The sequence below is a fragment of the Arctopsyche grandis genome, chromosome 3 (assembly GCF_051622035.1).
Source record: "Arctopsyche grandis isolate Sample6627 chromosome 3, ASM5162203v2, whole genome shotgun sequence".
Taxonomy (NCBI): domain Eukaryota; kingdom Metazoa; phylum Arthropoda; class Insecta; order Trichoptera; family Hydropsychidae; genus Arctopsyche; species Arctopsyche grandis.
The window spans coordinates 11,815,763-11,830,889 of NC_135357.1; the positions used below are offsets into that span (position 1 = coordinate 11,815,763).

Sequence of the window (15,127 nt, forward strand, 5' to 3'; positions counted from 1 at the left end):
AGAGCAGTAGGCAATTTTGGTACCGGCCAAAGAAACGACAGAGGCGATCGCCTCATAGAATTCGCAGAACACAACAGGCTCTTTATCACTAATTCATTTTTCAGGAAAAACACCAACAATAAGTGGACTTGGGAGAGTCCTAAAGGAGACAGAAACGAGATCGATTTCATCCTAACAAATGCCCTGCACTCCGTTAAAGACGTTAGTGTTTTAAGTAAAGTAGATATAGGTAGCGATCACAGATTAGTCCGTGCCAAGATGGCCATTAATATAAATTGCGAACGTAGGAAATTAATAAAAGGATGCAGTAACTCTCCAGATTTCGCTCAACTAAGGTCTAGGAAAAAGGAATTCGAACTCGAACTTGGAAATCGATACGGGAAATTAAACCCAGAAGCAGACATCGAGGAATTGAACACTGTAATTAGTTCGGTTCTAACCTCAACAGGTAAGAAATTAGGTGGATTCAGGAAACAGATTAAATTAAGCAAAATTTCAGCGGAAACAAAAAACCTAATTAAGCATAAAAGGAATTTAGATAGGGATAATAATAAGCAAGAATACAATCTAGTAAATAAGGAAATTAAAAAGAGAATAGTCAGGGATGTCAGGGATTTTAACAGCAAGCTAATAGAAAATACCATTAAGAATAACCGTAGCCTGAAAAAGTGCAAACAGGATCTTTTCTTAGGCAAAAACCAAATGATCGCAATCAGATCAGAGAGCGGAGTAATAATTAGGAATAGAGAAGAAATCATAGACAGAGTTTACACGTTCTATGCAAAACTATACGAGAACGACAACGGCCAATTCCCCGCTCTGGAATCGACACACGGCCAAAGGGTTCCTGCAGTATTGCCTAGCGAAGTAGAGGCCGCGCTAAAAACTGCAAAGAACGGTAAAACCCCAGGGGAAGATAATATTCCCATTGACTTACTAAAATGTGGCGGCCCCCCCCTAATTAATATCTTAGCTAGGCTTTTCAGCAAATGCATCCAGAACCAAGCTATACCAGAAGGATGGAATAACGCAACTATCATTTTAATACACAAAAAAGGCGACAAAAGCGATATCAAGAACTACCGACCCATTAGTCTACTTTCAGCGGTCTACAAGCTCTTCACGAAGGTTATTACAGAAAGGCTGAAAAATATCCTCGACGAGAACCAACCTATAGAGCAGGCAGGGTTTAGGGCAAATTTCAGCACAATGGACCACCTCCAAGTAGTTGGCGAACTAATCGAGCGCGCCAACGAATATCAACGGCCATTGTGCCTAGGTTTCGTCGATTATGAGAAAGCCTTCGATACAGTTAGTCATAATGCAGTACTTAACGCTCTAAAAACACAGGGAGTGCCGGAACCCTATGTGGGACTGTTAGCTGCAATATATAAGAATGCCACAGCTTCGGTTAAAATTTTTTCAGGTACAGATAGATTTAGCATAGGAAAAGGAGTAAGACAAGGAGATACAATCTCGCCCAAGTTATTCAATGCGGTGCTTGAGGGAGTTTTCAGGAAATTGGATTGGGATACAGCCGGAGTAAGCATCAATGGTCGCTTTTTGAGTCACCTTCGGTTCGCAGACGATATAGTTTTAGTAGCTCGTGATTCAGCTGACCTACTTATCAGACTAACACAGCTGGACAGGGAAAGTAGAAAAGTAGGATTAAAAATTAACGTAGATAAGACTAAACTAATGTTCAATAGTTATTGCATGCCTGATAGCATCCCCTTAGATGATAAACCAGTAGAAGTAGTAAATAATTATTTATATTTAGGTCAAATAATTGACATGTCTGGTAGTAAAAATGAAGAGATAAAGAGACGTATGAAATTAGGGTGGAGTGCATTTGGACGGATGAATGCTGTTTTTAAATCAAAAATGCCACTCTGCCTGAAGAAAAGGATCTTTGATCAATGCGTTTTGCCAGTGATGACGTATGGATGTGAAACTTGGACACTGAACGCCAAGATGCAAAATAAAATCCAATGCACTCAAAGAAGTATGGAACGCTGTATGCTTGGCATAACGAGGAAAGACAGGAAGCGGAACACGTGGGTGAGAAATATGACAAGGGTAGTGGACATAGTGGATAGAGTGAAGAGATTGAAATGGCAATGGGCGGGTCACGTAGCTAGGAGGATGGACGAAAGGTGGACAAAAGAAGTGCTTGAATGGTACCCGAGAGAAGGCAAAAGAGTAAAAGGAAGACCGCAAGGAAGATGGATGAACGAAATTAGGAAAATGTGCGGAATGAGATGGATGAGTGTTGCGCAAAACAGAGACGAGTGGAAGCGTGTTGGAGAGGCCTTCATCCAGCAGTGGATGGCGAATGGCTGTAAATGATGATGATGATGATGATATATATATATATATATATATATAAAGTAAGACTTATAAATTTTAAATTATATTCTATAGTGGTGACAATTAAACGATAGGTGGCCAATTTGGTGAGAAACCATTTCAACAATGAAGTTATACTCTGATTGGAAACAATTGACCTGGAGTTATAAATATCCAATTCTGACCAGCGGCACTGCAGAAATCCTTCGAATATACATCATCATACATCATCAAGATCAAACCGGGGATCGAATTCGATACCTCTCAGGCTTTATCAATTAAGTTAACCACTGAACTATGCTACTGGTAATAGTATAATATAACGTGTGAACAAAATAAAAACATGCATTATTTCTATATTCGAAATACAAAAGAATGTCATATTTCGGGCCGTAAAAATGTTAGTTAAATTTATAAGCTGTATGATTTGTATAATTTAAGACTGCACCAAAGAAGAGTTTGCAAAATTTTAGCTCGTCGACTGTGCGAATTAACGAAATGCGTCGTAAAAAGCTAACTAGCACACGCGATAGTTAAATTTTTCTATACACGTATACATACATACATACATATGTATGTATATAATACATGTCGTGTAATTTTGTCGTTGTAATTTTTATTCGTTTAAAAATATCTCGTACATTCATGCAAATTAAGTTACCTCGTATTTGCATTTTTTTTCTGTTTTTTTTTTTAGTGACGTATAAAATGTCTTGGTACAAGTATACAAAATATATCAAAACAAACAACCGTCACAAAAAAATCATAATAAAATTCCCGTGATACGGTTTAAGCGTTCTTAAACTTTGGCGATATTTCACCGAGCGTCTCTGCGACGGAAAAAAATCGAATTAAAATATGAACAGCATCAGTCACAGTCGAAGATTACACACCTGAGCGATGAGCGAAACTTCCGTGCTAAAATTCCGCGGGGAAACTTTCGTCGATTCTCGCTCCGAATGTTTGAGAAAGCTTTTCACCCGCTAAGTAGCCTAAAAAATGTGGGAAAATTCGATGTAATCTAGTTGTTTTCCGACGGCGAAATTTTACCGCGCGAGCTTGAGTAATCTTTGACTCGCATTTCTGTACATTTTTTTTTTGAGAGAGTGGCTCTTAACCTTTTTTTATTTATTACAGCCGAGACTACGTCAGCTTTGGGCGTCACTGGAGGAGGGGCTAGACTCTCTTGTTCCTTGGGGACATCAACAGCCGTCCAGTTGGCCATTTGGTACAAAGAGGGACACGAGCAACCCGTATACACGTAAGTGACATACAATTTAAACCCTCGCACTTCTGCGAAGTTCCGATTAAATTAATCCAATGAGAATTCGTCTGGAATTTAATTATTTAAGGAGGAATTTTAACTGGTGAATTTCCGGATGAATTTGTAATTCTGAAGTTTCGCGGAAACGTCCATTATTAAATCGATTTTAAAACGTACGTTCATTAATCTCGCAACTCGTTGAAATTCAAATCATTTTGTATATAAATTAATTTCATGTTAAATCAATAACGCAGATAGCTCAACGTAGCGAGCCTTATTTTAGACTATTATGAATTTCTAATGACACAATTTCTCGAATTACTGGGGATGTAAATTTGCTTCGAAGAATTTCGAGGAATCCTTTTAAAGCTTTATCTAATTTCAATTACAAAGATTGAATCCACATTTCTTGAAACATGCTCGTGGATATTGTGAAGATATTTATACACATGTATGTATGTAAAACTTTGATTACCAGTAAAAGGGTGTTGATTTCAAATTCCTGGAGAAATTGATACATTTTATGAAAACATTATTTGAAATTCCATGACATAAATATATATAATATTTTTACTTCTATTGAAGTAAGGCCATATAAAGGATGTTCATGCCACGATTGCTTATTTGTAATTTTTATTGTATTTTAATCGAACACTCGCCTTTACAGATTTCTCCAAAGCGAAGAGTGTATTAATACAGAGACAATACGATCAATACAATCAAAACAAGCATTTATACAATGCGAATTCATGCAAACATCATTCACAGTGACATCTATGGAGAAATTTTTGCAGGATTTTTATATATGTACAAATTAGCGAACGATGAATAACTTGAGATTTCCAAGAGAACTTCAAAAGGAGATTTACAGGAACCGTTTCATTGAAAATCAGAAAAATTTACAACCTCTGATTGCAAACGATCGACCTGGAGTTACAAAAGTGGTAATCGAACTGTGACTACTCTGCTCGAAAGCATAATATGCATGCTAACTACTAGTCCACATTGCTGGTTGTTGGTAATTTGTATACATAGTTAAAGAGGCATATTTTCTCTCCTCAAAAAAAAAATCTTCACTAATGTACCAACTATATAAGATATTACACCATATTAATACACATATATACATTTATTTTTTTATATATTATATTTATAATTTTTTTAAAAATCCTATATACAATATATATGTACTCATTAGTTTAAGCTGCGATACGAAAATATTTCTCCTTTTTATTAAAGTCACTACACATTAATTCAAAATTTACTTATCGAGCAAACAGCATTTTAAATAACGAGTAAAACAAAATGGTGTTTTATACAAATAATAATTAGTTGATTTGGTGACAGAGTAAGTCCACAATATTGCGCCAAAGTTATGCTTAAAATGTGTGAAATTTTGTATTTTTGTTACAAGTCAAATGTGTTATATACAAACGTCAAATGTATTATATACAAATGTAAAATGTATTATATACAAATGTCAAATGTATTATGTACATACATATGTACATATGTACATACAAGACAATAGTAGCAAGGATGAAATAAATCCTAAGGTACTACATACACTCTTTATAATTATGGAACTATGTTGGCTACATATTTAAATTGAAAGCTTTTTCATATGACGTCTGTATTATTCAATTTGATAAAGTTAAGCATTGAATCGTTCTGTACATATATCATAATTTAAAATTCATCCGTACGAAAAATTGTCTCCATTCATAGCAACTAGTTGCACTGTGCAATATATTTTCATGATAATATATTTATTTCGCAGATGGGACAGTCGGGGACGTTCTCCCGAGCACGCACGCCACTGGGCAGCGCCTTTGCTAGGCGGAAGAGCACACTTTTCCCCACCGGCCGCACTCGTGTTAACCAACCTCAGGTAAATACATATATAATAAAATGTATGATACATATTTAACCCACTAACCGACCGTCTAACTATAAATAATTTACCTTGATTTACTGCGGCGATATACGTGCCCGATTATCCTCAATCACGAGCCTCCCTATCCTTATCCAAAACATGTATAAGCATATCCTTATGCGTGTGTGAGATGAACAGTAAACGAGATTCTAGCGTTTGTACGATCGGATCGTCCTACGATCAGATTGGGAGCTTCTGGCAATAAAAATAAAATACTTACTTTTTTATTTCGGACGGGCACTATTTGCCGTTGCAACGATTTTCAAACTTTTTCGTGGGAATTATTATTTATATAAATTCGCTTTATATGTTTATATAATGGACAATTTTAGAGCGGTTAAGTTTGTCCGCAAATGTGAAGTTTTGTATCCGAAAGTTGCGAACGCAACTTGGACGTGTTCGAATTGTTCAACATAGTCGTGAATTCATTAAGTTCGTGTTTACCGAACCGTGGGAAAATTTAACGCGTTTTCATTATTTTTAATTCAAATTAATTAATAGTGCTTTGTTTGGAAGCAATTTATTTTTTGATGTATTTTTGTATTGTGGGGTTGAAAAGAGTGTAGTGACTTTGAGACTTTTCCGCGGAGGGGTTCGCTTTTCTTTTCGTTCCGTAATTCAATTCAAAATCTTGGAAATATCCTCTATTAGGTCTCAGGAAGTGAAGAGATGAAAATGAAAATAAAAAGTGAGGTGTATCGTTTTTCAGCGCGTTTGCATGACAAAGAGGGGTCTCCCATTGACCCCCGCGTTCATCCATTAAGTCCGTGCGACGCGTCCAAAGTGTTCTATGAATATTTTAAAGATTTTTCTATCCCGTTTCCATCCTTTCAGAGGCGAAGATAATGGGGTGTACAGGTGCAGGATAGACTTCCACAAGTCACCGACCCGCAACACCAGAGTCAACCTGACCGTTATCAGTAAGTATTTGAAATCCTTATTTATGTAGTCGTAGTGTTATTTAAATTGTATCACAAAATATTTAAAAATTTATTTAAATTTACATCAATTTATTATTATTATTGCATTAATGTATTTAACTTGATAACGCTATGTGAGAAACGCATTCTTGTAACCAAAATTTAGCACCCCAATCCTATTATATAATACTTGAAATTTTGCTAACACAATTTCGCAACAATACAATTTCCTATCGAGTGATAGAAGCTATGTTATAAAATGTTATCTGTTTAGTAGTGGCGTGTAGTGATTGGACTGGAGGGATTAGGTTAGTCCCCTAAAATCTTTTACCTAAAATTTTATAATATCGACAATTCAATTACAATAAGTTTAAACCATTTTCCATATTGATATTGTTCACTCGGATTAGCGAAGTTCAGGAAACAGAATTGACCTTGTCTGAGGTGGTGGTAGTGGTAGTGGATTGTTATGGTATGGTCCACCGCGTCGTTCGCTTGCACGGACTCACCGTCTCAATTCTGTTCCCTTTTCAGAACTGGCGAAATGTTATGTATATGCGTTATGTCGAAGACAAAATATTTTTCAATTTATTTCTGATTTGTGTCTATCAAATATCTTTCTGAATTTTTTTGTTGTTAAAATAACACATATTTTCACATAAATTCTTAAGTGCAAATATAGCAAGGGACTCTTCTCACGAAACGATTCCCTTAGAACAAATTAGTGCCGATTCCCTTGGAACAAATCAGTACCGATTCCCTTAGAACAAACAATGAGGACGTGGAATGTTGCATTCCTGATCGATTGTTCAACAAATCACTATAAGACATTGTTATAATAAAAAAAAAAATTATAGATGTCTATAATATATTTTTTCCATACCTAGTCCCCTGTTTTAAAAGTCACTATACGCCATTGCTGTTGACTTAGTTAACATAGCAATTAATCAACCTTGAGAATTTGCATTAAACATATATACATACATATAATGTGTTATTCCAATAGTCGATAGATTATAGATGTTTTTATAGGATATTATATTATATTATATATCTCAAGGTTCTACATTTGTTTGATTTGAGAATATAATTTTTTTAAGTTTTTTGTATCATAGTGTTGACTTGCACCTTCCGGCTAATTCTCGTGCGCATCTGTCTTCATTTTCTTATTCTGCGGAATAGTAAGAAATTTCGGGGCAGATGTATAAATTACGCAAAGGAGCATAGGTACAAGATGGGCTCGCCGAGATAATGAACTGTATTTTTCTTTTCTCTTTGTTGCGAAACGAAGATTTATTGATTGGAATACAGAACGGGATTAAGATTTAAACTAATGCTCAAAGGGGATTTATACATCGGCGAGGATTATTTCTATTTCCATTAAATCGATTTTTATTACCCCCCCCCCCCCCTCCTTTATTAGTGTATTACGTATTTTTATGTTATCGGTGAAAATTCTTGAAATTTTTCATCTGCTTTCAGGTACATTTTATATAAAATCGCAAAATGAAAAGGTGCGCGCTGGAGGCTATAAGCGTGAAATTTTTGTTTTTCTCAATTGAAAAATGAATGAAAAGAATTTTTTCCAGTCTTTGCTTGACGTACTATTTTTTTTCTTTTTCCAGTACCCCCTCATCGCGTTGAAATTCAGGACGATTTGAAAAGGCCGATCCAGGGAAAGACAAGAGCTTATAGAGAAGGCGACCCAGTAAAACTCTATTGTATTCCGCACGGAGGTGAGTTTATTTTTTTTAACACATTAATTGAGCAAAAATATCATATTTAATAGCCCTCGACTGTTTTATACGACCACCTGTTTTACTTGAAATATCACATTATTTCTTATTTCATTGTTGCCCTAAATTAACCTCGTCAGTATTGTATGACACAATAATACATTATCACACTTGACACGTTCACGCTCATGACATTTCCGCTTTCTTTGTTCCCCGTCATGCGAATATAATATACATACATACATATATGTGTATTCTATTAAACAATGTAAGGGTATAATGTAATATATTCTTCACGCATATTATACCTAAATTTATATGTTATATAGGGGAAACCTTTGATGCGAGGTCTGAACGATCTCGATAAGTGCAAACGGTGCCTATCTCTTAACTAAAAAATCTGGCTTTTGTAGCGATAAAAAGCCTTTTAGTTTATTTTATTACGCATAAATTTTTATGTTATCTTCGTCGCACGAGTTTATACTCTAAATTTGTTGTTTAAATGGCGTCGTAAATTATTATTTGCATCGCACGCGGTGTACATCCATATATATGTACAAAGCTATATGCGTTTCGTATTTTATTTAGTTTTTCAATAAAATTTTATTTAAATGGTCATGCCGCGTTTTTTATTGTTTATAATAAATAAAAATCGATTTATTTTGCAATAAATTAACTATGCTCAGTTGTGTTATTACACAAAAATATATGTAAGATATAGAATTGAATACATAAAGTCAGCTTGTTCACTGCCTTTTAATACTGTTTTCAGATTTAAGTGTTTAAAATTAATAAAATTTGTATGCATATGTATGTATGTAGGTATACTGAAACGATATATATGTAAACATATTTGTAAATAAAATTTTAAGCGGTTCATTGCGAAACTTTTGTTAAAATTCTTACATACTCATAACTTTAATTTCAAACTTTTAGTTATTTATAGCCTTTCAAATTAAGTGCTTTACTTATCTAAGTATAAAAATTAATAATATGTATGTATACTATAATAATGCATACGTTTAAATGAGTTCGTTAAAATCGTGAAAATATTAAAAATCTATAAAAAAAAAACTAACGTATATAATATTAAAGAGCACACGCTGAAAAAAAAAGAGCTCAATACCCCTATATATATAAAGTTAATATGTGACCCGTTTTATGGTATTTGAAAGTAGCAGAAGTCTAATTTTCAGTTCCAAAAATATAATTTAAGTTTGACTTAATTTACACATTGTTACCACTACTCTTTATTCGATATGTCCAGAATCTAAATTATAGGTCACCATATAAAATAAATATAGAATAAACTAAATTATAGAATAAACCACCATATAGAATAAATAAACCACCATATAGAATAAACTAAATTAGAGGCCACCAGTATTTTTAAATATTGTAAAACGCAAAATATTACATTTAATGTTTTGCGAGATATTTCTCGAAATTTGTTTGACAATGTGTTGTAAACACTGTAGATAGCGGATTCAATTTCTTTGAAATTGATGAGATTTTTCCATGCTTTTGCTTCGTTATTGCGGTTAAATAGAAAAGCATTTATAAAAATTAATATTATATTATATCTATGTATGTAACTATGCATACATTTTAAATGGTTTCGTTAAAATCGTGTACATGTATCACACATTATTATATAATTATATCTATATAATATCAAAGAACCCACCCAAGAGGAAATGCATCGTAATTATTTTGGTAAACTTTTTATATAAAAGAAAATGTTTTCCCGTGAAAAAACTATACTGGGGTTAACTGGAGGCCTCAATACAACCCCTCCGTTTAGGTCTACTAATGACATTCAATGGATCATTAGTAGTCCCTCTGCAATGAATAGTTTCGTTAATATAGAAATAATACCAGTAGATAAAAAATGTACGTATTAGCAATATTGCATAATAGCACAACGACTAAAATATACATATGTATGTATATGTATGTAATGTAACATTTAATATATATATATATATATATATATATATATATATATATATATATATATATATATATATATATATATATATATATATATATACATATATATACATATATATATATATATATATATATATATATATATATATATATATATATATATATATATATATATATATATATATATATATATATATATATATGTATAAATATAAATATTATCTAAAATGAAATTTAACAATTATTAATTGCATTATAGAAAAATGTACATATGCATATGTCTGTACATAGATGAATAGCGTATATGGAAAGATGACTATATAAAAGAAAATGTTTTCCCGTGAAAAAACTATACTGGGGTTAACTGGAGGCCTCAATACAACCCCTCCGTTTAGGTCTACTAATGACATTCAATGGATCATTAGTAGTCCCTCTGCAATGAATAGTTTCGTTAATATAGAAATAATACCAGTAGATAAAAAATGTACGTATTAGCAATATTGCATAATAGCACAACGACTAAAATATACATATGTATGTATATGTATGTAATGTAACATTTAATATATATATATATATATATATATATATATATATATATATATATATATATATATATATATATATATATATATATATATGTATATATATATATATGTATATATATATATATATATATATATATATATATATATATATATATATATATATATATGTATATATATATATATATATATATATATATATATATATATATATATATATATATATATATATATATATATATTTATTTTTTTGTTCTAAAAATAACATTGTAGAATAGTTCAGAGTTTGTTCGAAGTTGTTTTGAGTCGTCGCGTCGACGACGCTTTTTTTGTAAGCGGCTGTAAAAGAGGCAATTTTCCACCTACGCGTGCAATTTTCCGGTTTCAAGTGCGTAAAATAAAAACGCGACGACATTTCCAAGCAGATTTTCCGGAAAATGTCTTCAGTAAGAACATCAACTCTCGCCTTACTAACCCTCACCGCCAGCGCCCTTATAAAACATTCACCGGAAGTCCGCCTTGCGAGGAACTTCACCTTGCAACTACGTGATTTCCGGAACAAGTCCTATCTCCCTGGCAACTGAGACGTAGGCCTTTTCGCAAAACTCTGGCATACACGTATGAAAGTGCGTTCATTGATTAATACCAGACTATTCGTGCGGAATACTAAACAATACGATATTACCATTCAGCTCTGGATCACTGATTTTTACCATCATGTTAAATAAACACTTAATCACGTCCATGTTAAAACCACGATCGTCGAAAATTGATCAAACAATTTAAATTCCGAGAATAAACGGGTGAAATTTTCATTCGAAGTGCTGGAAAATTTATATTATTTTCGCGAGCGGTTATTGAAATTAGTAAAACCAAAGTGAAAAGTTCGACCCCGTTCTCGAACGGAAAAAGTTTGCCATAGCTAATACTACGAACGCCCCATAAAAACTGATTTAATTATTGGCGAATAATACATCAACCCCTTCCCGTCTTTCTTCGCATTTCTTTGCACCATAATAATAATCGCACTTTAACCCCCCCCCCTCCCCTCCGTCTCCTCTCACTTCCGCTCTCTGCAGTCAATTAATTAAGCTTAATTAGCTGCCGAGATTCGTGTAATTTGCCGGATCGTAAAAGTAGAGAAGTAAAAAAAAACATTCTCCGTTTTTCCGTCGCCGTTTCCGGTTCCGTATCGTTCCCGAAACCCGTATTGTTCCGTTTTACGACGACGCCTTTACGTTTTACGACGCCCCAAAGTTTCGCTTTCAAAAATGAATTTTTACAAATTATCTTGCCTCTTATCCGATTCTCAAGAATATTAATTAAAAATATATTAACACTGCCACTCAAATTACGCACAACCTCTTTGCTTATCTTTGAGGCTTCGAGTTTTTGTGGCACTTACTCATTTCCACTCATCCGCAATCGATACATATTGTATCCACAAACTTTCTTTAGGGATTTTCCCGTATTTAAACCGAATTTTACAATAATATACATATATATATATATATATATATATATATATATATATATATATATATATATATATATATATATATATATATATATATATATATATATATATATATATATATATATATATATATATATATATATAATATATATATATATATATATATATATATATATATATATATATATATATATATGCTAAACAGAAATATGTACATATGCTTCATTTTAATTATATCGAATTGATTTTCTTAGTAAAATTAATTTATTCATTTCATAATGAGTTTACATTATGAAGTTGTAATACGTTGTCTGTAACTGATTTTTTACTTCAATATATGAAAATAAATACATACATATGTACATAATATGTTTAACTGATTGGAAACACTCTCAGTGTACTTGGGTTGCTATGGAACTTTCTTCCATCCAATCTTTATTCTTTCCCTGAATTTCCTCTCTACAAAGAACGTATAAAGATGCTTTTCTATTTAACCACAATAGCGAAACAACAAACACATCGGAAAATCTCTTGCATTTCAAAGAAATTAAATTCGATTCAATGCATCCTTACATACATATGTACATAGATTGAGCTCCTATTACTAACGTATTATCAAACATATTACATATATGTACATATATTATTAGTATACTTACATATATATTTTTGAGCTTTTTATCATAGTATGCTGTATATAGTATTATCTTATGCACATACACTAATATTAAAATAAGATAAGATTTATAACACTATAAATCCTAAGATGGAAAATAGGGTGTAAGAAAGTTGCTCATAAACGAGCGCATACATGTTAAATATGACATTATGAACATTATGGAGAGAAATCATTTTGTTCGTGATAATTATGTATTGTTTTTATTTACAATATTTATTAATATGTCAAAGGACATGTATAAATTTCCGTCACCACGCGCTTTATCAAAATCGTTTTTGAACGTATGAATGTTTTGTGTATGAAAAATATGTCGCGTCAAGATTTTGTCTGTAACCATTTAGTCGCGTGATCATTTTTTCGTGGACGTTGTGTCTTTAGACGTTTTGTCCGTAAACATTTCGCTGTGGAACCGATAAAATCAGGATCGAATCTAGACGTAATTTGGTTTAATATAAACATTCACCCATTTGTTTTCCTAAAACTGGCTATGATGATTGGAAAGCGCTTGGATATACGCAATATAAAAGAAAAAAAGCAAGGAGACTATTGGCATACAATAATAATTTGTTCTCATAATCTACACCGTTCTAATTTCATCTAATGATCCACCCTTATATACGTATGTACATATTATATACTACTATTGGGTGTTTAATATATGTACATATGTATGTCACTAAGTGTGTATAGCATAGTTCGTGACTCATATTCAAAGCAGTTCGAACTTGCACTGTTTTTCCCCGAAGTCAAAGATCAAACACTCACACACTATGGGAAAAGCGGAGTCGGGGGAAAATGTTCACGTGTTCGAAACTCAATTTCGAACATCCTTTGTGCGGCGTCTATTTGATTTGCTCCTATTGTTATTAACTGCTTCAAACGGACGTAATGAGGCACGCGGCTCTAATTGGATGTGCCGTCACACACCCACCCGCCAATTGCTTCTATTAAATTTAAAACTTATTTACTCCATCGTGCCGAACTTACGACCGACCCCCGCGATTATGCAACGTTCGCGAAAGGGTTGTAGCTTATACCCTTTACCGTTACGTAAGATTGGCCGCATAAAAAGGATCCTTCCTAGTTGCGAGATGCATGTACAACATACATACATACATATGCTCTCGGCCTCTCGATCCTTTTTCTTTTATTACGTTTCCGATATTTACCTATGTATGTATATGTAAATATCGGAAGGTAAAACGAGCTCTTTTCAAAATTAAATAATACAATAAAAATTCACGTTTATAATATTCTATTCAATTCTATATTGTATATACATATATATATATATATATATATATATATATATATATATATATATATATATATATATATATATATATATATATATATATATATATATATATATATATATATATGTATGTATATTATATCATTTATATACATATGTATATTATATCATTTATATACATATGTATATAAATCCCATTATTTCCGTTTTGAGATTCATCAGACATATGTATTTTTGTATAGCGAAAAACAGTCTGAAAGCTCAACATATCCGGAAGCATGTCTTATTAAGACGTGTTCTGAAATCGATAAATACATATATTATTTTTTACACATATGTACATACATGTGTTGTTTTGTAATTTAATCAATATTGATGCTGCTCCTACTTAATACCTTTTTTTGTGAACGATATATTAGGGCCTACTGTTACTTTACGATTGTATATGTTTATGTATACAGAAATATCACCGTTCAAGCATTAAAATAAATTTCAACATTTTTTATGGAACTCAGATACGAAAGTATTCACGCATAAAATATGTAAATCCTCTGCAGGAAATGAATATTCATGGATATACTCACAGAAGAAAAACATTATTATTCGTCTTGAATGCATGTACGCCAGCTAATTGGATGAATTGTACAACGATATCTGTATTTCATGCGTCATGTAAAATCATATGCCTATCGCTATACAAATTTATTCGATTATAAGTATGTATGTATGTACATATGAAGATATTGTATAGGACGATCCACTTTATCCGATACACTGTTGTATAATTCGATATGGTGTTCACGAAAGCCTCTATTTTCACAACCGACAGCCGGAACAATAGTTTGATTTCGTGTATATTGAAATTTGATTGGCGAGATTGACGGCACACAAACTAGATAGATGGTCCGTTTCCACCCTCATTTTCCGCGACACAAAAGACTGTTTTTCCACGGCTTTTCTTTGTCGTGTATAGACTCTTAGATTACAAAAAAAAAATAAAGTAAAAAACGAAG

General features: G+C 32.5%; 1 protein-coding gene across 1 annotated transcript in view; it reads left to right on the top strand.

Moving 5' to 3' along the window:
• Window positions 1-3,249: 3,249 nt before the first annotated feature.
• The window catches only part of LOC143909109 (neural cell adhesion molecule 2-like), a 67,364-nt gene continuing 55,486 nt past the window's right edge, over window positions 3,250-15,127 (top strand). The window contains exons 1-5 of the mRNA XM_077427011.1: window positions 3,250-3,310; window positions 3,487-3,610; window positions 5,394-5,504; window positions 6,384-6,469; window positions 8,095-8,205. Of these exons, the coding sequence (XP_077283137.1) occupies window positions 3,250-3,310; window positions 3,487-3,610; window positions 5,394-5,504; window positions 6,384-6,469; window positions 8,095-8,205 (493 nt within the window). The remainder of the gene's footprint in view (window positions 3,311-3,486; window positions 3,611-5,393; window positions 5,505-6,383; window positions 6,470-8,094; window positions 8,206-15,127) is intronic.